This window comes from Humulus lupulus, chromosome 8 (assembly GCF_963169125.1).
Source record: "Humulus lupulus chromosome 8, drHumLupu1.1, whole genome shotgun sequence".
In the NCBI taxonomy this organism is placed as follows: Eukaryota; Viridiplantae; Streptophyta; class Magnoliopsida; order Rosales; family Cannabaceae; genus Humulus; species Humulus lupulus.
In genome coordinates this window covers 55,093,649-55,105,637 of record NC_084800.1, presented here as the reverse complement: position 1 = coordinate 55,105,637, position 11,989 = coordinate 55,093,649, and the positions used below count along the sequence as shown (strand labels likewise).

Genomic DNA, 11,989 nt, shown 5'->3' with positions numbered 1-11,989 from the left:
AAGACAAAAGACATCGATTTTTATTAATTTATTTTTACTTTTGGCTTAATTTTTCCCAACCTTAATGCAATAAAAAGTCAAGGAGGGTAGGCATGTCATTTTTCTTGGAACCCTATGTGGACTTGTTACGCGTTATCCATCAATCCAAAGTAAAATAATACCCAAATTCATAATATATTTCGAAAACGAGTCGAAAGAAAGACCATGCTATATAAATGAGAGAGAACTGCAAAAGAATGATTAACATACGTACAAAAAATCAATTGGCTCTCTATCCTAAAAAAAAAGAGAGTTGGATCCCTCTCTTTCCCATTTGTCTAGCTTGGACGGTAGTTGGTAAATCTCAAAACCCATTTGAGCCCTTCAAAAACCATTCATCTACATTCATATTCTTAACTTCCAAACATCTCATTTTATAGAAGATCAAAGACCAAAAAGTTGTACCTTAGAAGTGAAGAAGAAGAAGACCAAAGCAATTAAAAGGATTGTTGTTTAAGAATGGCAGTCAAGAAAAGCACATGGAGATCTTTGGTCACGAGTTGTTACACAGCCGATTGCGCGCCCACGAAGCCGAAGAAAGTGGTAACAAAAACGTCGTCGTTTCAGAGACTTTCGATGTCGGATTTGAGTAATCCCAGCTCGACACTTTCGGAAGATCTCTCCATATCTCTTGCCGGTTCTAATCTCCACGTGTTCACATATGCCGAGCTAAAGGTCATAACGCAAAGTTTCTCGTCTAGTAACTTTATCGGCGAAGGTGGGTTCGGCCCCGTCCATAAGGGGTTCGTCGACGACAAGATTAGGCCCGGTTTGAAGGCCCAGCCGGTGGCGGTCAAGAACTTGGACTTGGATGGAACTCAAGGCCACAGGGAGTGGTTGGTGAGTATAACTACCTATGATTAAAATACAATTTACCGAATGGCGAATTAAAAAAATATGCATGATTTCTGATTTTCTTTTTCTTTTCTTAATTAAACAGACTGAGGTGATTTTCCTGGGCCAATTAAGACATCCACATCTTGTGAAGCTTATTGGGTATTGCTGTGAAGAAGAACATAGACTACTCGTGTATGAGTACATGCCAAGAGGCAGCTTAGAAAATCAATTATTCAGAAGTAAGTTTTGCTTTACCAACTTTTCTTAAATTTTGTTTGAAAACATTCTCATGAAAACCCCACTTGTATTTATTGCAATGAATTAGGCTAACATCTTTTCTGGTGATGTTTGCAGGATATACTGTTTCTCTACCATGGTCAACGCGGATGAAAATCGCGCTTGGAGCTGCAAAGGGTGTTGCTTTCCTACACGAAGCTGAAAAATCAGTCATATATCGTGACTTTAAGGCTTCAAACATCCTTCTAGACTCGGTAAGTTTATATCATTTTTATGATGTTTATTAATTTCTTATCCACTCTTTTTTGTTTTTCGATATTAATATATATATATTTATTTGGTCTTCCAGGATTACACTCCAAAGCTCTCTGATTTTGGGCTCGCAAAAGATGGTCCCGAAGGTGATGACACACACGTGTCAACTCGAGTTATGGGCACTCAGGGTTACGCTGCTCCTGAATATATCATGACAGGTAAACTTATTCATATTTATATAAACATAAACAAAGAAAAAAAAACTCTTTACATTTTTTTTTAATTTATAATCAGAATTACTTAACATGTTTTAATATTGTTTTTATTGTTGTTGATAGGTCACTTGACAGCAATGAGCGATGTTTATAGTTTTGGCGTGGTACTGTTGGAGCTTATCTCAGGGAGAAAGTCCTTGGACAAGAGCCGGCCGAATAGAGAGCATAATTTGGTTGATTGGGCCAGGCCCATGTTGACCGACCCGAGAAAGCTTAGCCGGGTAATGGACCCAAGACTGGAAGGGTTGTACTCCGAAGCTGGAGCAAAAAAAGCCGCCGCATTGGCTTACCAATGTCTGAGCCACCGGCCCAAACATCGGCCCACGATGAGCAGTGTCGTCCAAACTCTGGGACCACTGACGGACTTCGACGACGTATCGGCGCCTTTTGAGTATACTTTTCCATCCGAGAGTAAAATTGAAGATGGTAAAGAGAATGAAGAAAAGAAAGAATTAAAGAAGGAGAATGGGCAAGGTCACCATCAAAATCACCCGCTTCACCATGGCCACAACAGGCATCGTATAAGGTCCCCAAAGTCTCCAAATTTTTACTCTTCGGAAAATGGGGTGAGACAGTACCATAGAAGTGGTTTGAACTCTCCTTTACACGGCCACCATACAGCAAACGGGACTGTTTAGAGTATTGTGATTAGATCATACAGTGACAGATACTGTAAATAGAGATATCTTTATATATATATATGTATATTTATTACTGGCGATGAAGTGTAAATCTGAATTAGCTCTTCAGATTGTGAAGCAATTTTTCTTTCTTTTTTATTTATTTTTTGAGATAAATACTATTGAATTGTTTATGGAAAATGTGATTACTGATGAGAATATACTTTTTTCAACGCTGCTAGACTTTTTCAAAAGTGGGAAAATACCAACTCATTGAGATATCTTGGAAGGTATAGTATCTTGGGGAGTTTAAGTGTCAAATACAGCCTTGCAGTTTGAAATATACAACACAGAGATAGCTAGCATTTATTATTTTTTAATTAAATGTGTATATATAATTGAAATTTGGTTGTGTCTAAATGTTAATAATAAGCACAATAGAGAGGGTGTGTGTGTTTTCGGGGATATCTATTACCGTGAGGATCAGGTGCCGTTTGGTATGAGAAGTTCACATTTTTTATATTACTGGGAAAGTTGAAGAGAGAATCTGATAGTCTGGAAACTTACATCATTGTATTTGGTTGTGTATAGTAATCTAATATGTGATTTCTGTGAATATCGCTTTCTGTGTTTCGTTGTGTATATGAATCTGTTAGGTTTTCATATTTTCATAAAATTAATATAATAATATATTTCATCAAAATAATTTATAAACAATTTTACTCATGAAATATTTTTTAACAGAATTAAAAAAAATACATTTATTGAATACTAGAATCAAGTATAATTTTTAAAATTACAAAAATACCCTTATTTTATTTTTAATAATATTTCATTAGTTATTTTAAGCTAAAGTAACGATATAAAAGCTTTACAAATCAATTTCTTAAAATAAACAAATATTATTTATCATTTTATAGTTTGATATATATATTTTTGTTTTTATATTATAAGATTCAAAAATAAAATAAATCATTAACTAAAAAATTATTGATTTAAGATTTTTTTTTTAGAAATAATAATAATTTTGAAGTGTTTCACGTTCCTGTGTATTTGAAAACCACTTATCAGATGAGTTTCACTTGAATTTAGAATTAAGAAAAGTTAAAATCCCTGGAGTACAGATTCTCAGGTTAGAAAAATTTAAACTCAGTACTAAACATGAGAAAGTGCTCAGATTCTCATTCCTGCCTACCAAACGACCCTAAGTTGACTTACTACGACTAAAATGAACCAAACAAACACGATGTCGTTTTTCATGACTACAACTCTAAAAGCCGTGTTACCTGGCGAGTGGCGACCTTCTCTCTTAACTTAAATATGCTTGCACGATTTGATTACACCTCTGTGTAAGAACAGTTCAAACAAAATAATAATAATAATAACTAATAAAATTTCAACATATTTGGAGGCTTTATATAAATAAATATTTAAAAATGAAGTTAAGAAATAAATTACATATATGTTTATTTTTATCATATACTAGATTATTTATTGAAAATGGACAAAATAAAATAAAAGGATTTAGTCAATTTACAATTTGATGTGTCTAATGCACTATTTAATATTTATTATATTATTGAATAAATTTGATAATTATTAATGAAATATGGGTGATTATATTTGCCCCCTAAAATTTTAAGACACGCAATTTTTATTAAAAATTAATATATAATATATTTTTTTTAACAACTTATGCTCACATTTTTCTTATTTTTTTTATATTCTAAAAAATATATATTTTTAAATATATGTATATAAACTTGTTAAAGCAAGAGTTTCTTTTCCAAAAAAATTATATATTATTTAAAAAAATTATGAAACAAGATAAAATAAAATTATTGAAATGAACAAAAAAATAATTTAAAGAATGTCAACAAAATATTGAGAAAAAGTGTTAAATTTTTTTAATTAATGGGGTGTATATATATACTATATACAAGTAACCTTCAATGTACGTTTTTTGTTTTGTTTTATTTATAGAATTTATTAATTATTTTGATTAAATTTATATTAATGTCATATAAATTTTAAATAAATATCCTATTTTGATTAAATAATTTATTTATTTTTGTTTAAGTTTATGTTTGTTCTAATTTAATAATTTGGGAGTGACAAAAATAGATTATATATTATATGTTTAATGTAATATTAAATATTATACGTAGACTTTAAATTTAAGTTTCTTGCTAGTTTTTTTAAAAAAAAAAAGCAATTTGCTATTAATTGACAGTAAATTATATTATAAGTTTAATATGATATTATTCTAACAAATAAGTTTAAATTTAATTAAATTTTATTTAAGTTATAAAATGTATGATTTTATTATTTTTAAATAATTATTTATTAATTTTAAATAATTATCATTGTAAAATATTTAAAAAATATCATATTTTAATTTGTTTAATTATTTTAAATAATTATTATTGTAAAATATCTTATTTTAATTTTTTTAATTATTTATTAATTTTAAATAATTATTATTGTAAAATATCTCAAAAATATCCTATTTTAATTTATTTAATTAATTATTTTATTTTATTTATGTTTAAATGATAAAGTACCATTAAATATAAAAATATTCTTTTAAATATAAAAATAATCCATTAAAGTTAGCATTAAAACAATAAAAGATTATTAAAACAAAAAATTTCTAATAATATACCTACTTTTTATATAGAAGAAATATATATTTTTGGAGTGCAAATATTAAAAAAGATTTAAAAAAAAAAAAAAAAAAAGACTAAATTGGAGCTAAGCGATTGAGTTGGTGGTCTAGCACGAAAGACAATCGGATTCCGAATCTCTCATTGAGGCTAGGCCCTAAGATTTATCAAAGAGTAGCTTCATGACCCTTATTACTTTTTAACATTTTAGTCAAATATTATGGTTGTGGGCATTACGTTTTAAATACGTTCAATATGTATTTGTCTAAAATTGTGTCTCAATAATTGCAATTTTCAACATTGATGGATAATAATAATATCCTAGCATTACTGTATATATATATATATATATATCTGTAAACCATATTGGGATGGTCACCATCAGTCACACTATTGTGGGAGTGAGTTTTTTCTTAATCAATCATTATTAATAGTTTTTATCATCAAGATCATCATCATCATTATTATATAACATTTTATCGTTGTATTTTAATTAAATATATAATTTTATGCGGTTTCTATAATAACTAATTACACTAATGTCTTTTATAAAAGAAAAAAATACTAATTTGGCTTTTGTATTTTGCCCGAATACTTGATCGGTCCTTAAGTTTTGTTAAATGACAAAATAAATCATATGTTTTGCAAAACGGATCAATTTAATACTTTGAGCTCGATTTTGATCAAACTATTTTCAAATATGACCAAAATGTCATCAGATTTTTGAATTAATGAATTTATTAAATAATTAAAGATAGATTTTAAAATAAAAAATGAAAAAAAATATTTATTTAATTTTCTTTTTCTTTTTCTCTTTCTCCCTCCTCTCTCTTCTCTTCCCTCTCCCGATCTTCCTCACCCTTACCTAGAAAAATCTACATCTCTCCATCTCTCTCTTCTTCACCTCCACTCATTCTCTCTCTTTTCTTCTCATCTCTCTTTTCTTTGGGTGTTGCCCGACTTTCGTCATTGATGCCCAGAGAGTATGGCAGCGCAGGTTTCTGGCTCAGCCTGGCGATTTTTACTTCAACGGACTCAAGAAAGGGATTCTTCATTCCAGGAACTTAATTAAGGACTTGATCAACGCCAAACACGTGGATGAGGTCTCCATCGTGGATAACACCACCACTGCCACCGCTATCGTCCTCCAGCAGACCTCCTGGGCCTTCTCCCAGGGAAAATACGACAAATGAGACGCCGTCGTTATGCTCCATTACGCTTACGGTGCCGTCAAGAAGTCCATCGAGGCTTACGTCACACGAGCTGGCAGGCACGTGATTAAGGTGCCTTTGCCTTTTCCTGTGAACTCGAATGAAAAGATTGTCACTGAGTTTAGAAGAGCTTTAGAGAGAGGTAAGGCTAATGGTAAGAAGGTTATGTAGAAGGATAATACTGCCAGGTGTTATCAGTCAAACTGTAATAGTCTGTAGCATACCTTTAGCTAGAGTAGTTTTGTGTATTCCTTATTTATCTCTCTTATACATATCTTATTGTTATTTGTTTGTTAATAGCTTAGTCAATATTTTCCTTACATTTCCTATATATCAGTAGTTTTAGTTTCTTCTCTCCTGTAATGTACACGCCTATTTAAAGATTCTTCATCAATTAATAAATTAATTGCTTCCAATATTTACATGGTATCAGTGCCTTTTGATCTTAATTTTTTTTTCCTTTGTCTTTCTCAATTCATCACTATGGCCACCAATCAATTAAACAATGTTGGAGATCCCACCAAGCCTTTCATTCTTCTTCACCTTCCCAATACCATCAAACTCACATCTACCAACTATCTAGCCTGGAAAACTCAACTCCAGGCACAAATTTTGGGTCATGATCTCTATAAATATGTTGATGGCTCTTTCCCTTCCCCTCCTGCTAATATTACCACCAATAACGTCACGGCGGCCAATCCTGATGCTCTAACTTGGTTCTGCCAAGATCGACTTGTCTTCGACGCACTTGTCGGCACTCTTTCTCAGGATCTTGTTCCTCTTGTGTAGTGCCCCGAATTTTCCGTTGTGTTTAACGGCGTGAACAGTAGGCCGGGAGGGCCATACTTGTTTAATTATGCTATTAGTTGATTAAATGCATGTATATGTTGATTATATTATGATATGATGTGAAATGCATGCATATGTGTCCATATTTCTTTATACAGGGGTGTGATGTTAATTTGACCCGTTGAGGGTAAATTGATTATTTGTTAGCATGTTGGTGATATAATTTGAGACCACATTATGATGTGGGTTTGTTCGAGCCATTTGGCATGAGACGATTAAGGAATGTTAATTATTGGTTTGGTCATAACGGGCTTAAGCTCGGGGATCGGGGTGAGTCTCGGGGTGTTTTAATGATTAGAGTGTTACCGGGCATTAAAGGGTAACAGGATGTGAAATATTGGTGTTTGAGAATATTGAGATTAGCGGGAATTGAGAAGCGTTAATTATGATTAACGGTGTAGGTGGAAAATGTCAAAATTGCCCTTGAGTGGTTTTAGAAGCTTTATTATGCCTAGGGGTATAATGGTCTTTTGGTATTTGGATATATATGATGTATGGATGGCTGTGAAATAGAACCCAAAACAGAGTTTGCTTCATCTTCTCCTTCCCGTACATTCATCTCCATAGTTCTCTTCTTTGGAATTTTGAGCTCAAGTGTGGAGCTAAGCTAGGAAATCAAGGGGCTAAGGTTGTGGTTTTAGTTCAGCCATTGGAGAGGGTTCAATACTAAGTTTGAGGTAAGCTTTGATCATAACTTTTCTGGTTTTGCCCTGTTTTAATGATAAGTTTCAGCTTGTGTTTTTATGGAGGATTGTTGGAATTGATGGAGGTTTTAGGGGGTTGTCTTGGGTTATGATGAGAGAGAGTTTTGAGTGTTGTTTAGGGGTTTTAATGGGTGTTTGAGAGAGGTTTGGGTGGTGTTTAAGTTGGGTTTGAAGGGTTGGTTCTAAGTGAAATCGTAGAGGAAGAAAAACAGGGGTTTTGGCTGAACTAGGCGTTGCGCCGTGGCATGGCCAGGGTGAGCCGTGGCCCTTGGTGAAGGCTGGGTTTAGGCACCTCTGTTTGAGGGGCGGGCCGCGGCATGGCCAAGGAGGGCCGCGGCCCTTAAGGCATTTTTGGGCAAAGTGAGCTTTTAAGCATGGGGATTCAAGCCTAAGGCCTCGGGATTAAACCTACTACCCGGTTGAGTAGTGTTTGAGGTCCCGGAGGTTAGGTTTTGGTTTGGGAACCTTTTATTATTCATTTTATTGATGGAATCCCATAATTTGGTTATGACCAGGTAACCGCTAAAGGACCAAAAAGTCGATCGTTCTCAGGGTCACTCTTTTATTTGTTCTTGCTCAAACCGGAGGTAAGAAAACTGCACCCCGAGTGTGACATGCATGGATATTTGTAAGACATGTTGATTGTGTAATATGGACACGGATTGAATATGGATGCTTAGCGTATGTTGTTCGCTTGTGCATAGCACTGACTAATTAGTCAGGTTTGGCAAAGGTGCTAGTATCAACTGTGAAGCTGTGACTGATTAGTCAGGTTCGGCAGTGGTACTGGGCACTGGTCACGTTGCACCGACTTGTCAGTCAGAATTGGCAAAGGTGTTAGTGTCAGCTGTGAAGCTGTGACTTATTAGTCAGGTTCGGCGGTGATACTGGACACTGGTCACTTAGCGCTGACTTATTAGTCAAGGATGGACTTAGCGTGGTTCACGCAAGCCAATAGAGATTAGATCTAATCAATTATTAGCATTGAATGACTCAAGGAGCATTAATGCCTGACTGACCCTGAGGGTCGATGAACAAACAGAGCTTGGAGGCTAGTGGCTTACCTAACAGCCATTCTCCCGCTAGAAAAGAGAGCTTGGAGGCTAGTGGCTTACCTAACAGCCACTCTCCCGCTAAAATCATGTGATGTTCATTTGCTTGTTGAAAGCTTTATGTTCAGTATGATTATAATGATAATCATTTGATAATGTTACTGAAAAATGTTATGTTTTCTTGCTGGGCCTTGGCTCATGGGTGCTATGTGGTGCAGGTAAAGGGAAAGAAAAGCTCACCTAGCCTTGAGTGGAGAGCTGATGTGGTGGTGTGTACATATGCGGCCGCTTGACCGCCACGGTCATGGTGTTCTCAGAGGAACTAGGGGGTTTACCCTATTTTTGCCGCTTAGGTCGGCGGGATTGTAAATTTAAAACTGTAATGACCATTTTGTACTGAAAACCACTTGTAAATGTTTTGTTTAGCTCTGCAGAGCAGTTTGTAATAAAATCTCCATTTCCTTTTTATTGGTTTTACACCTTAACCTGTTAATTACACTTAGAGCACGTTTTTGACCAAAGGACTCGGGTAACGAGTCAAATTTCCGGTCCACCGTTCACCGTAACTGTTCTGGGGTAGCCAGGGCGTTACATCTTGTCTCTCAAACTACCACTGCCCATGAAGCCTGGACAATTCTTAAATCTACTTATGCTAACCCTTCTAGGGGTCACCTCAAGCAAATCAAAGATCGCTTGGAAAAATTAACCAAGGGATCTCTCACAATTAGTGAATATATGCAAGCAATAAAACAATGCACCGATCAACTTGCAACCATGGGAAAACCAATGGATAAGGATGATATTGTTGATAAATTTTTTAAAGGTCTCGATTATGAAGCTTACAAATCAGTCATTGATGCTGTTAATGGTCGTGATACAGTAATATCATTTGAAGAACTACATGAAAAATTGATCATGAAGGAACTTGTTGTAAGCCCATCATCGACTCCCTCCTCTTCTGTGTTCCCCATCATAGCCATGGCTGCCCAACCTAAATCACCTTCTACCACAAACAAGCCATGGGCTGCTCCACCTGCCTTGTTGCCTACTCCGCGCCAAAACTACCCAGCTCGTCAACAACGACCATATCTTGGCAAATGTCAATGGTGTCGGGTTCAAGGTCATTCCTTAAATCAGTGTCCTATGTTTAAGGCTCAATTCCCTGCGATTCAACTCCCAACACCTACACAAGCACGAGCACCTCCAGCTGGTCGTGTTTCTTATCAAGCTCCTCAAGCGAACATGGCAACAGCTGCCGCTTCATCTTCGGGTGGCTGGCTTCTTGATAGTGGAGCTTCCCACCATATGACGAATGACATCAACAATCTTTCTCTTCATGCTCCATATGATGGGACTGAGGAATTAATCATAGGAGATGGTTCTTCTCTTCCAATCTCTAATATTGGTTCTTTCTCTATCTCTACTCCTTCCCACCTCTTTAAATTTTCTAATGTATTACATGTTCCCTCTATCTCTCGTAATATATTATCTATCTCCCAATTTTTCCAAGAAAACAACACCATAATAGAATTCTTACCTTTTCTTTTTCGTGTTAAGGAATGTGTACAAGGGAAAACACTTCTCCAAGGACCAACTAAGGCTGGGGTTAACGAGTGGAACCCGGGTCCTCCTCGAGTCTTCACCAATTTCAAAAAGCCCATTCACGATTGGCACCATAGACTTGGGCATCCATCAAATTCAGTTCTTAGGACTTTAAATAATAAATTTTCCCTTTCCATCTCAGATTTCTCAATGTCTCATTGTAATTCTTGCAATCTCAATAAAAGTCACAAGTTGCCTTTTTCTACTTCTTCTCTTACTTCCAGTGCACCTCTTGAATTAATTTTCACTGATGTATGGTCATCTCCTATTTACTCTCATGAAAATTTTAAATACTATGTGATTTTTGTTGACCACTTTACTAAATATACATGGTTATATCCTCTTAAAAAGAAATCAGATACCTTTGAGACCTTTATTCGTTTTCGTGGTCTAGTTGAAAAATTCTTCAAGAAACAAATAATACAAGTCTTTTCTGATAATGGGGGGGAATATGAAAAACTCAATCCCTACCTAACCTCACATGGTATCTCCCATCTTACCTCACCTCCTCATACACCAGAACATAATGGTTTTGCGGAGCGTCGTCACAAACACATAGTTGAAACTAGTCTTGCATTACTCTCTCATGCTCATCTTCCCTTGACATTTTGGCCTCATGCGTTTGCTACAACAACGTATCTTATAAATCGCCTCCCTACTCCTACACTTGACAATGACTCACCATTTTTACGCCTATTTGGTCATGCTCCAAATTATCACAAACTAAACATTTTTGGATGTCTTTGTTACCCATGGCTTCGGCCATATGCGACTCACAAACTTGATAATAGGTCTCTCCCTTGCATTTTTGTTGGTTACTCTCCCTCTCAAAGTGCATACTACTGTCTTCATTCTCCCACAAATAGAATCTACACTTCTCGTCATGTAAAGTTTGTGGAAAATGTGTTTCCATACACTGACTTCTCTTCTACACCTACTCCATCTTCTCACACTACCTTGGATGAGTGGTGTAATGTCCAACTCACTGTACTTACTCCACCCACTGCTCCACCAATAGATCCACTTATTGAAAATCATACAAATACCCCACTTGCACAAGCCACAACACCACAACCATCACCAAATGCCTCTCCTCCTGTCTCCTCTTCGCCTTCTCTGCCATCATCACCTTCACCTCCAACTTCTCCACCACCACTACCTCCTCCTCCTCCTTCTCGTACTATGGTTACAAGATTACAAAATAACATCACAAAGCCCAATCCCAAGTATGTGCATCATCTTACTACTGCTGCCTCTTCACCTTGTGAACCTCGAAATATCACTCAAGCTCTCAAGGATCCTAAATGGAATGATGCCATGACCACAGAAAATGCAGCTCTCATTCGCAATGGTACTTGGGTGCTAGTACCTTATCATCCCTCTCAAAATGTTGTGGGATGCAAATGGGTTTATCGTATCAAATACAAACCCGACAGTAGCATTGAAAGGTACAAGGCTCGACTAGTGGCCAAAGGTTTTCATCAACGATTTGGAATTGATTATTCTGAAACGTTTAGCCCGGTTATCAAGCCCACCACTCTTCGTCTCATGTTGTCTCTCTCTGTTACTAATGGTTGGTCGATACGGCAACTTGATATCAACAATGCATTCCTACAAGGTAACCTTATTGAAGATGTTTATA

General features: G+C 35.6%; 1 protein-coding gene across 1 annotated transcript; it reads left to right on the top strand.

The window, feature by feature from the left end:
• The first annotated feature begins 242 nt into the window (after positions 1-242).
• On the top strand, positions 243-2,464 carry LOC133797298 (serine/threonine-protein kinase RIPK). Its single transcript, XM_062235158.1, has 5 exons — positions 243-879; positions 980-1,115; positions 1,231-1,367; positions 1,463-1,586; positions 1,707-2,464. The coding sequence occupies exons 1-5, from the start codon at positions 499-501 to the stop codon at positions 2,279-2,281; spliced, it is 1,353 nt and encodes a 450-aa protein (XP_062091142.1). The 5' UTR covers positions 243-498; the 3' UTR covers positions 2,282-2,464.
• The last annotated feature ends 9,525 nt before the right edge of the window (positions 2,465-11,989 follow it).